Below are 10,983 nucleotides of genomic sequence, written 5' to 3'. Positions count from 1 at the left end.
TTAAAACGTGCTAAATACGATCTATTTTTTAGTACATAGTGAGAAATAAAATACAAGGAGTATGTTGTTAGAAAATTTTCAAGATTAAGGACGTGCTTCAAAATTAAGTCGGTATGATGGTTGATGTATGAGATATTGTCATACAAAATTTTGAGATCGAAATTTATCGTCTCCGAATATATTTTTTTTCATATTTTGACCATGTATACTAATGACTAGTAAAATCACCATTTTTATTGCCACATGATCCAAAAAGTTCCGGATGTAGGGGTTAATTGGAGACAATTTAAAATACTGGGTCCGATTGGGATAATTGCTCTCCTATAAAAATGGATACTAGACCGCTTACGCTTTATACGGTAAACGGACCGCCCAACCCTGACCCCGACCTTACTCTTCTTTCACTGTGTGAGCGTGCGGTGCGACTGGCTGGATCCCGTCGCTTTCGCTTCGTTACCCCGGCTCCTCTCTCTCTGTCGGAAGCGATCACAGCCGACGGCTCAGCGTCTCCTCGGACCTTAGGCGGTTGTGGGTATCGGTGAGGCCCTAATTGCTCCTTCGCACGCCGTCACGCTGTAGATCTTGTCTCCACTATTGCTTTCCTCGTCTCCGGATAAGGTGCGCACTCACAGGTTTCGTATTTTGTGCTCTTTACGTCTTTTGTGATTCTTTTGCGAGAGGAACAACCACATTGGTGGTATCCCTATGCGAGATCCAGGCATTAGATTCACTTTAGTTCCAGCCGTGGTGGAAGATCTTGATTGTCTTTGCTGCCGAATCGAATGCTAGGGTTTGGGATCTGCATGCTCTACTTTGGAAACCAGTAGATTTTGTTTTGATTCTTTATAATTGTAGGTGGGATTTACGAATGTTCTTTTATAGCGCCTTTTCACTTCACAAATTCAGGAAAGGGGTCTACTTGCATTTTGTGAGCGTTCATCATCAAGATTTTTCATGTTATCAACCCAGTTATTAAGTTGGTTATTTTCTATTGTGCTTTTTTTTTTTAGAGAGTTTCTTGAGTATTCTGGAAGTTGCTGGTCTTAATTGTCTTTCGATATAGTTGTTAGACTTCTGTCTTCCGTAATCATGTGAATGTGTTTACCTGCTACTACCTTATAAAAAGAAGTGTCGGTTTCAGTTCTATTTGGCTTTGAAGATGAAATCACTAGTTACTATCTCAGAGTCATAAATTGCCTTTTGGCTGGCATTTTACACTAAGAAAAAAACCCCAAGCCAATCCACATCAATCATCAGGTACTAGTGTGTGGAAATTTGGGGATGTGACTTCCAATTTGGTGAGTTGGTTGGCTTGTGGGCTTCTGTTCTGTTTAAAATTGAGTGGTTCTGTAACCATATCTCATGTATTTGGCATCTAGTTTTATTCTTATTTTATTTTGGAAGGACATTGCAAATAATTTTTTTCTCTAAGTTTAGTGCATACAGAAGTCTTTCAGTTTAATTTGAACTGTTTTAGCTTCTGTTGTCCAAGTATTGGAAACTGCAATTTCCCATGGTAGTTTGATTATAGAGAGAGTTTATTTTGCAAAGTGAAAAGGTTTCTAAACCTCAAAATTCAAAAACTACTAAAGTTTTTATTAACCCTATTACAATTGCAAGGTGGATAATCTATTGAAATGAAGTGTGGATGAGTGACAGTTAAATTCAGCATTTAAATTGTTTTGCAGTTGTGCTAAATGTGTCTGAGTCAACTAATTTAGTTGTACATTAGGTTTTTATTATCGTGGTTTATGTTTTGCTCTTTGACCCTATATAACTTTAGCTGGATTAACTGATTTCTGTATCTGCTACCTCCATTATTGTTTAGTCACTCTACTGTCTTTTTCAACATCTTATATGCCCGCCACAAAGGCAAGCCTATAACAAGTGATTAATCAGTTCTCGCCAATTTACAATAGCTATGAACCAATCATTGAAAGTGAGCTGGTGGAAACGTTCATGTACTCTACATGTTCTCGCCAACTTACTTTCTAACCCAGCACTTTAACCTTTCTATAATTTTGGCAGAATCCACATATATGCATTTCATATTTTCGATTTTTGCTACTAGTATAGTACTCCCATGCCATATATGATGAAAATTTCAACAGTCATGCTGGTGAAAGGGTCTTAATGCTAGGCATTAAACTTGATGCCTCATCTTTTGTTGTATGTTTCAATATATTCAGTGTGCTGTGTTGCTTCCTGAGGCTTACTCTTCTGATTTCAGGTGTTTTGAATTTTTCGAGTAAAACTTGTTGCCTGGAATAATTAGCTAAATATTGATGTGCTTAAAAGGTTGTCAATAAAGAGGCTTGCTAAATCAACCAACACAACAGTATGCATAGCTCATCCATCCAAGTTGCCAACTAATTAAGCTTTTTTGAACCTGGAAACTGAACTTTCTAAAAGAGTGAGGGAGAATGTTGATCAGCCAACAACTATTGCTGACTTACCTGTATCTTCTTATTTACATATGCCTCTCATCTGGAGTTATCCTGTATAACAAGGTAAGTGTTTTTGTTTCATGGGTTACTTAAATTTTTTTTTTTTTTTTTTTTTTGTGAAAAATAAATGAACTTGAAGCAATTCATGTTCTTCTTAGCTAGGTTTTATAAGTCTTTTTTGGACTTAGTGCACATGTGTAATCATGTTGCATAATTGCATGTGCAAATGTATATGGTAAGACATAGGTTCTATAGTTTATCAGCTTGTGCGTGATAAATCTATAGCTATGTATCTGAACATTTGGTTGCTAATGTAGTATATCACCTTTTCTCTTTCAGATTTTAAATTAATGTTTATTACAAATCATATGCAAATTTTGTGATAAACATGACATATATTCACTTAGCAATTATTTTCTACTGTAAAGAAGATTCTTATCACTAACAGCAAACTAGCACCTTGAAGTATGAAGAAGGTACTGATGTTTGAACTCTAAAGATCTCTCAAGTACGTAATTCCAAGATTTTATATTTGATCTTTTAGGGCATAATTTGGGTCTTGGATTTCATTTCCCAATGCATGGAAATTATATGTTTGATATCTTTTAAAATCCATGTTTGATATCTTTTCATAAGATTTTAATTTTCATTAAATGTAATTTTAATTTCCATGCTATGGAACTTTGGGTGAGAACATAACCATCATCAAAATGATCAGTTTCATAATATTTTTATTCCATTACATTATTTCCATTCTTAATTTTGATTATGACCGCATTCTTTGTGACTTTTCATGTTCTCTCCCTCTAATAATCCTAACTGGTCACAGTTGACACTTGACAACCTGTTCTAGTTAAGCATCCGAAGAAACTAAGGAAAAGAGGGAGGAGTCTGATTAAAGTTACATATTTGATTTAATATAATTATTTGTCATTGTCGCATAACGTGTTCTGATTTTTTTTTTAAATTTTATTTTAATTTGTTCTCTGTTGTGACTTTGTTGACTTAGCATTCTCCTATAAAGAACATTTTGGTCTATTTTTAAGTAAAAACCTGATAATCCTGTCTTGCACCAACCATAAGAATGGTTTTTCTGACATTCTCTCACCAAGTCATACACATGATTGTTTTACTTTCTTGGGGTAATGTTGTCCAAGAATAATTTAATGGGAATATGTATCTTGTTATACCACTGAAATATTAGACGTCAAGTTTTTAGATGATATGACTTCCAAGCATTCATCATGAATGGTTTAAATTTATTGCAAACTTAGGAACTTTACCTCTAGATGCTGACTAGCTATATTATTTTGAAATGATAAGCATCATTATAGTGACAAGCAGGCTCAGTCATCCATGTCCAATTTGAAATGGTTTTCTTATGTATATATATTTTTATATTTTCAGTGGGTATTATCTCCCAAGTATTTCAAGTTTCCCTTCCCCATAACGCTTACAATGATTCATATGGGATTCTCTGGTGTAGTAGCATTCTTCCTTGTTCGTGTTTTCAAGGTATGCATAGAAGATGTTATCATTAATTGCACATCTAGCTATTGATTTTCTTGATTTAACTGGTTCCCATCTGATTGTATCTCTTTTTGTTATGATTTCATTCTTGTTAGCTTTGCTCTATATATTTCTTCCTTTATGTACTTGTATGTTTTCATTGAATTTTACATTTGATTTTGGACATTCAAAGTTATCCATCCATTGTAATTAGTTTTGAAAAATTAACAGTTTAACATCCGAACAAAATGGAAGGTCATAGCACTTGCATAAATTGAGGTTCAATGGCTATTAATCTATATTTCTTAACACTTTTTTTTTTAATATTTCTGGGCTCTTGATGCAAGATTCCTTATTGGTTGTGGGCTAGGAGATGTTTTATTTCAGGAAAAAAGAATAAGTAATTAATCTTTTCATTAGAAAAACTCTTGCATGGTTCACATAGCAAGATTTTCTTGGAGCAGTACTTGATATTCGTGAAAACTGGATGCCCACCTTTTCAGTGGAGCAATCAATTCTAATTCTGGGAATATGTTCCGGGAGCAATTTTTAATGTTCGTCATGGAAACTACTAGATCAATTTCAATATGATGTTACAAGAACTAATGCTTTCATTTGATCGATGATACTCATTTTGGCATTGGGGAGGATAATCATAAGCTGAGATGTTAGTTATATTTTTTGTAACTTGTTTCAAAATTTTAATTTGATTGCCTTTATAGGCAAACTAAGTGTAAGGGTATTCTCAGATATAAAAATCATTTCACTTGGTCTCAAACACTGTGAAGCATGTTGAGTGTTTGCATGACATAATATCAAATTTGTGTTGTTTTGGCTGAAAACTGGATTCTAGTGCAAAACAATACTTTGAATCTTCTTATACATTTGCCTAGTTTTGAGTAATGCACAAGTTTGTTGCTAGTATGTTAGGTATCATACTGACTCTCAATGCACTATGCTGTTGATTTTTTACTCATTTTAATTATTTTTCTTTCTGCCATGGTACCGTAATGTTGTGACAAATCCCAAGTGAAAATTTTAAACGATGAGCCACCCTCATAACCTGTGATGGTCAGGCTGCAATTAGCCTTGATTTTGCATCCGGACATATTTTAAAATTCTCTGATTTTACAAGATGTTGGAGGTTAGTAATGTATCAGCAAACACCCAAATCTTGGCCCATTCAATATTTAATTGTTAATGCAAAAGAGGAAACAATACGTGAGGAAAAACTTGTTGATGAAGAAAACTGAAGCAACTGCTATACATGTCGGGTGCATTGTTAAAAGGCTTAATAAAGTTGGTAGTATATTTGCTGTTATTATAATCAGAGTCATAATATTCACAGCCCTGTATTAAGTTCATGCTTCTTGTATTCTTGCTTTTTAATTCTTCTCAATTTTAACAGCTTCTAATGTGAAAATTCTGTGAGACAAAAATATCATAACTTGATCAGTTTGTGCACAGAAAATGTCAACTTTTGTATTATTGAGATAACATTGACTTGCATTTCCAATTCAAAAATTCACTATACATGTTTCAGATGACAACCAAATTCACTTCGATTTATTTGTTGATTGGCAGGTTGTGGCACCAGTTAAGATGACTTTTCAAATGTAAGGGTTTATAACTCACATATCTATTATTGTATTGTTCATTCTTTAATGTTTTCTATTAATTGCTGCAGATATGCAACTTGTGTCATCCCTATTAGTGCTTTCTTTGCCTCAAGTCTTTGGTAAGATTTTTTTTTGTTATTTTAAGAATGATTTTCTTTCCATCTTAATCAACTTTATTCAATAATTTATAAAAATATAATCACATTATCATATTCCTTAATTGTGGCATTTGCCAATTCACCACTCAAATAATATTACTTTTGGGGTCTTATTTATTTTGTTTGGAAGTTTTTAATTAATCATTAATAAGTTTGTTTGAAGGATAGGTTTTGCATTCAACTATTGCTTGTTTGATTAAAGGTTTGTGAATTCAGTTGTATGCTGATAAATCAACGACCACTGTTGCAAATAGCTGGTTTTTACCTTATAGTCAAATGCTATTTTTGTGGGTCAAGACTAATTGAAATTTTTTGTCCTAAAAGTTCAAACTTGTTTTTGTCATGGTACATGCATATCTTTTTCATTTGTTTGAAAAATGATTTTGGCACTTTTATTTTGACTAATTATCTTTTTCATTTTTTCCTCTGAATTTTATGTTCAAATCACCATTTTTTGTAGAGGATAAAATAGTTGGTGAGAAAATATTCCATTGAACTGATTTCTTCTGCTTCCATCATCCTTTCTTGATTCTTCATGTTGCTATATTGTTTGACTATCTTTTGGATATAAGCCTTAGAATATTTAATGAATCTAAATAGATAAACTAAACAAACTTGTCTAACTTATTCATTTAAATTCATCATTGATTTTAATCATTAGTCACTCTTCAAAGATTCAAATCGATCAAAAGTAGGAACAACATAATTAGCAATTTATTTGAAAATAATATTTAATACTTTCTGCTATAGGTTTGGAAATACAGCTTATTTGCACATTTCAGTTGCCTTTATTCAGATGCTGAAGGCCTTGAGTGAGTGCCTTGCCCTTTTACCATTACGTTTTGTCAACCAGAATACTGCTATGTCACTGTTCTTGAATTTGAACTTTTTGCAGTGCCAGTTGCAACATTTATCATGGCTGTTATTTGTGGAACTGACAAATTAAGATGTGACGTTTTCTTGAATATGGTGCTGGTCAGCATTGGTGTTGCAATTTCATCATATGGGGAGATTTACTTTAATGTAGTTGGAACAGCTTACCAGGTCACTGGTATATTTGCAGAAGCTCTAAGGCTGGTTTTAACTCAGGTGCTACTCCAGAAAAAAGGCCTAACTCTAAATCCTGTTACAAGTCTATATTACATAGCACCCTGCAGGTATGTTATAAGCATGAATGCCCTCATTTATTAGATCATAGGTTTTTTTTTCCCTTTCCTTGAACGTCTCGCCGTTAACTGTTTGATATTTCTTTGCTGAAATACCAATTTGAGAAAAATAAGCATGATGCATAGCTTCGATTCTCATTGTGATTGTAGCACCAAGACTAGAAGGATTTGTTACCTGTGGCATGATGCATGTTGATTTTATGTTTTGCAGATATTTATTTGGATGATTAAATGATACAAAATAGGATGAAATGTTATGCACAGGTTTAAGGTCAACCAACAAATTCTATAGTCAAAAGAATTGAATTCATTAGAGCAGAAAACGTATAGCATATAGGGTTGCTATACAGGGTGAACAAACAAAATTTTAATCAATGCAAAAAAAAATAATTTATTCCTATATTAATAATGATATGTGTTTTGGGTAAATTCTGAAACAGTTGCTGAAAGATAATTACTGCTTAAATTTTTTGTTTACGTGTGAATGTTATCTCCTTTTTTCTTAGAAGGAACTGCAGTATTTCATTTTTGTTTCATTTCATTTTTTTAATTAACAATTGCAACAATCATTACAAATGGATTTTGTTTTGCAGTTTCATGTTTCTTTTTGTACCTTGGTATGTATTGGAGAAGACAGGGATTGAGATTTCACAAATCCAGTTTAATTTCTGGATTTTTTTCTCAAATGCTGTCTGTGCATTGGCCTTGAACTTCTCTATATTTTTGGTCATTGGTAGAACTGGAGCAGTGACTATCAGAGTTGCTGGAGTTCTGAAAGACTGGATTTTAATTGCTCTTTCTACAATTATATTTCCTGAATCGGCAATTACTGGTCTTAATATAATTGGCTATGCTATTGGTAAGCTCTGGTTTCATTTCTTAAAATCGTTTCCCCCCGTAGCTGATTTTATTTTATGTTTTTTTATCTCTTCCTAATGCTTTCGATTTATCTAGCTCTATGTGGTGTTGTCATGTACAACTACCTGAAGGTCAAGGATGTTCGGGCGTCAAATCAATTTCCTACAGAAAGCACTCCTGAAAGGGCAACGAAGGTTAGAAATTAGAAACGATAGAGCACAACATTTAACTACATCTGGAATAATCATGCTATTCGTATGACATATAAGCCTAACATTCATAGTAACTTGGCATCCTACTTTCTGTTTCCAGTTAAAGTTTGACAATTTCTTTCGATGATACTGAGCTTGGATGGGAAAAGGCAGCCTACTTTTCTTTAAAAAAATAATATTGAAAATATTGCAGGATTGCACATGCCATGTTGTTATTCTATAATGCCTTAGATGTTTTCGGGGTTTCAACTAATTTTTTGCAGGATTGGAAGCTGGAGAAGAAGCCGTCAGATTTATTTGGAGATAACGTCAACGTAGGTGGGAATGATGCTGTGGTTACTTCTTTTATGGTCGATGAAGAAGCACCACTCCTCCCGTCTACGAGGTTTTCCAGTTTGAAGTCAACATAGCATATAGCAGGATAAACTGTTGCCCAGTTGACAAGTCATTTTTCTCTCGGTTCTTGCAGCTGCATCCGTCGGAAATGAAATATATACCAAAGTATGTCAATGTACTTCGATCAAACTGTAATAGAACTGCTAAAAGTTTTGCTTGAGTTTGAGGTAGGAATTGATTCTGGCTTTACTGCGGGCAAAATAGCCGGTTTATGTCGTCCAGAAGGGGCTGGTCGCATTATTTTGTCTGATTCCTTAAATTATTTCAGTACATTAAGAGAGAAATTGTAGAATTGTTGAGATGCTATTGATTTTTAGTGGAACGTATACGTGTTATGTTTGAGAGGTGCCAGTCAATTTCTTATCAGCAATCGATTGGGTGAGATCTCGTACGTAAATCGGAGGGTGTTTACAGTGCTGACAATATTCATTTCTGCTGTTTTTACTCAGAGAGCAGAAAGAGAGTATGAAGAAGAAGCGGAAAAGGGGACAATATTCATATCTGGAAGTATCAACAGAATGAACATAGAGCTGTACTTAGGCCTTGCATGCCAGAAAGTGCAGGGGAAAACAAACAAATATCAGTGAGTTATATATGTAGTCCTAAGACACGGATTCATATGTGTCTGTCAGGCCCATATTGCAAGGATCGACATGGCTCCGGCGCCGATGAAGAGGGCGACGTAGGACGCCACCTGAAGCCTGACATTGCCATTCCATCGCCGGCTGAGTAAATCCGCGGCGATGAGATCCACCAAGGCCATGTATATCAAAATCCCCGCCGACACCGAGTCCAGCAACCCCTCCACCACCAGCGCTCGAGGGCTGTTCGAGTTGAATGACGACGCCACGCCCGCTCCCGCAGCGATTCCCGCCGGCGTCGTGATGGCAAAGAAGCACGCCATCAGCGCCGAAGCCAAGTGACTAAACTGCGCCTGTTCTAACACATTCAATTGTCAGCGTCAGCGCGCGCGTGACTAGTCGTTGAAAATAACGTATGTGTTTGAAATTCGACCTGAGAGATGCAACCGCCCAATGCGAAGCCTTCGAAGAACTGGTGAAATGAGAGCGCCGCCACCAGCGGTCTTATGGTGCAGGGACTCCGCGACACGCCCAGGGAAAGCCCGATGATCATAGAGTGCGAGATGATCCCCATCTCGAGTATCTAATTATGTGCAAAAAATCTGAGATTTAAGAACTTCTTTCCTTTTTTTTTTTTTTGGAAAAGGAAGAATTTTGATCGGAAGTTAACCTGTGATACGACCACATGCCGTACGTGCGATGGCAGTTCTTCACCCTCCTCCTGGCCATGGCCGAGGCTATGGCTATGACTATGGCTGTGGCGGCTGGTTATGAGTAACGGATCTTTCTCGCCGGCGAATTGGCATTCGGATTCCTGCGGAATCGAGAGCACGACGGTGATTCCAGATTCTTCTTCTTCTGCGGACGTATTGGCCGCCGTTGCTGCTGCTGCGGCGGCGGCGGCGGTCCGGATGCCAGCAACCTCATCCCGGTGCTTCCGCTCGTAGAACTGCGTGGCGACGAAGTCCAGCACCAGCGTCCCGAGCGCCGCGGCCATCGCCACGAAGCCCGGGAAGGGGAAGCGCCGCCAGGGGAAAGCAGGGAGGCAGGGGCCTGTGAGCGCCGCCTGCGCGTCGTGGAGCATGTGCACGAACCCGGTAGCGAGGATGACCCCGGCAGCGAATGCCTTGGCGCACACGAACACGCCCCCGTCGGTCCGCAGCAGCCGCCGCTTCCGCCCCACCAGGGGGAGCGCCACGCCGGCCACCCCCGCCGCCAGGATTCCGGCGATCGCCACCAGCTTCAGCCGCAGAGCCGCCGCATCGTCCCGGCACTCGTCCGACTCCTCCCCAGCACAACTCGCCGTCGACATCGACGCCGATACCACTTCTACATCCATCACCACCCGACAACACGCATTTTTAACCCCAAAGATCAAAACTTTCTAAAAAATCCGACGAAAATATTCAATTTTTACCCCCAAAAGAGTGAAAACCATGAGTGAATCGTCCGAAGAACACCGAAGGCCCAGTATCCTGAATTCAACCAAAATTTAAAAACAAAAAAAAAAATTAACTCTTTAATATTTGTTCACGCTAGAACAATTCAATTCAAAAGAAATACCTCGAAAATTGACATGGCGATGGATCGCTCTTCTTCCGTATCCTTTTAATTTGGGCATTCGATCTTGGATCGAAACTAGTATTTAATTCGAAGAGGGTAAAGTGAACCGTCGGAGTCGTAATTGTGAAGCGGATGTCGTCATACGAAAGGCTTTGACAGGGGTAGAGAATGGTGACACGGAGAGTGACATCATGGTCGGCGGGGCGCGAAGGACATCCGGCCGTTACACTGCTTGCTCCAACGGCCGGGATGGGAAGACAAGGTCTCCTTCTACCGCCCTTAGAACAACTCAGTTTGATGCTGCCCCTTGGATTGTACACGTGGCAATCTGAGATAGCGATGTCAACACCATGTTCGAGGAGCCGCTTTTCTTTATTATAATATTATAGTAGTTATGATTTCTAGTACCTATCATAATTATTATTATTATAAGTTTGATAGCTACAATGTAAAAAATATTGAAAAAGATAAATC

The 10,983-nt window shown here is 37.4% G+C and overlaps 2 protein-coding genes across 3 annotated transcripts; one reads left to right on the top strand and one right to left on the bottom strand.

Annotated features, from left to right (window-relative positions):
* Positions 1-360: 360 nt before the first annotated feature.
* On the top strand, positions 361-8,716 carry LOC121988850 (probable sugar phosphate/phosphate translocator At3g17430). Of its 2 annotated transcripts, XM_042542550.1 has the most exons (11): positions 361-618; positions 2,231-2,510; positions 3,855-3,962; positions 5,541-5,572; positions 5,644-5,694; positions 6,484-6,545; positions 6,629-6,890; positions 7,493-7,758; positions 7,854-7,951; positions 8,233-8,354; positions 8,439-8,716. In XM_042542550.1, exons 2-11 carry the CDS (start codon positions 2,424-2,426, stop codon positions 8,455-8,457), a joined length of 1,107 nt encoding a protein of 368 aa, XP_042398484.1. In that variant the 5' UTR covers positions 361-618; positions 2,231-2,423; the 3' UTR covers positions 8,458-8,716. The 2 variants fall into 2 exon arrangements, with proteins under 2 accessions (XP_042398484.1, XP_042398476.1); XM_042542542.1 differs by having other exon boundaries at positions 8,233-8,716.
* Positions 8,717-8,831: 115 nt separating this feature from the next.
* Positions 8,832-10,647, bottom strand: LOC121988839 (zinc transporter 7-like). The gene is made up of 5 exons (XM_042542532.1): positions 10,510-10,647; positions 10,364-10,421; positions 9,617-10,275; positions 9,380-9,529; positions 8,832-9,299 (listed from the first exon to the last, which is right to left on the bottom strand). The coding sequence occupies exons 1-5, from the start codon at positions 10,522-10,524 to the stop codon at positions 8,994-8,996; spliced, it is 1,188 nt and encodes a 395-aa protein (XP_042398466.1). The 5' UTR covers positions 10,525-10,647; the 3' UTR covers positions 8,832-8,993.
* Between the last annotated feature and the right edge of the window lie 336 nt (positions 10,648-10,983).

This window comes from Zingiber officinale, chromosome 1B, assembly GCF_018446385.1.
Source record: "Zingiber officinale cultivar Zhangliang chromosome 1B, Zo_v1.1, whole genome shotgun sequence".
Classification (NCBI taxonomy): Eukaryota; Viridiplantae; Streptophyta; class Magnoliopsida; order Zingiberales; family Zingiberaceae; genus Zingiber; species Zingiber officinale.
This window is presented reverse-complemented; position numbering and strand designations above follow the sequence as displayed.

Bases quoted from the DNA above. Each gene is read 5' to 3' on its own strand.
- LOC121988850 (XM_042542542.1), top strand. From the start codon at position 2,424: ATGTTGATCAGCCAACAACTATTGCTGACTTACCTGTATCTTCTTATT. The intron at 7,759-7,853 runs GTAAGCTCTGGT...CGATTTATCTAG, and splicing joins TATAATTGGCTATGCTATTG to CTCTATGTGGTGTTGTCATG. The intron at 7,952-8,232 runs GTTAGAAATTAG...AATTTTTTGCAG, and splicing joins CTCCTGAAAGGGCAACGAAG to GATTGGAAGCTGGAGAAGAA.
- LOC121988839 (XM_042542532.1), bottom strand. The intron at 10,276-10,363 runs GTAAAAATTGAA...TGATGGATGTAG, and splicing joins TGGTTTTCACTCTTTTGGGG to AAGTGGTATCGGCGTCGATG. The intron at 9,530-9,616 runs GTTAACTTCCGA...GCACATAATTAG, and splicing joins GGCATGTGGTCGTATCACAG to ATACTCGAGATGGGGATCAT.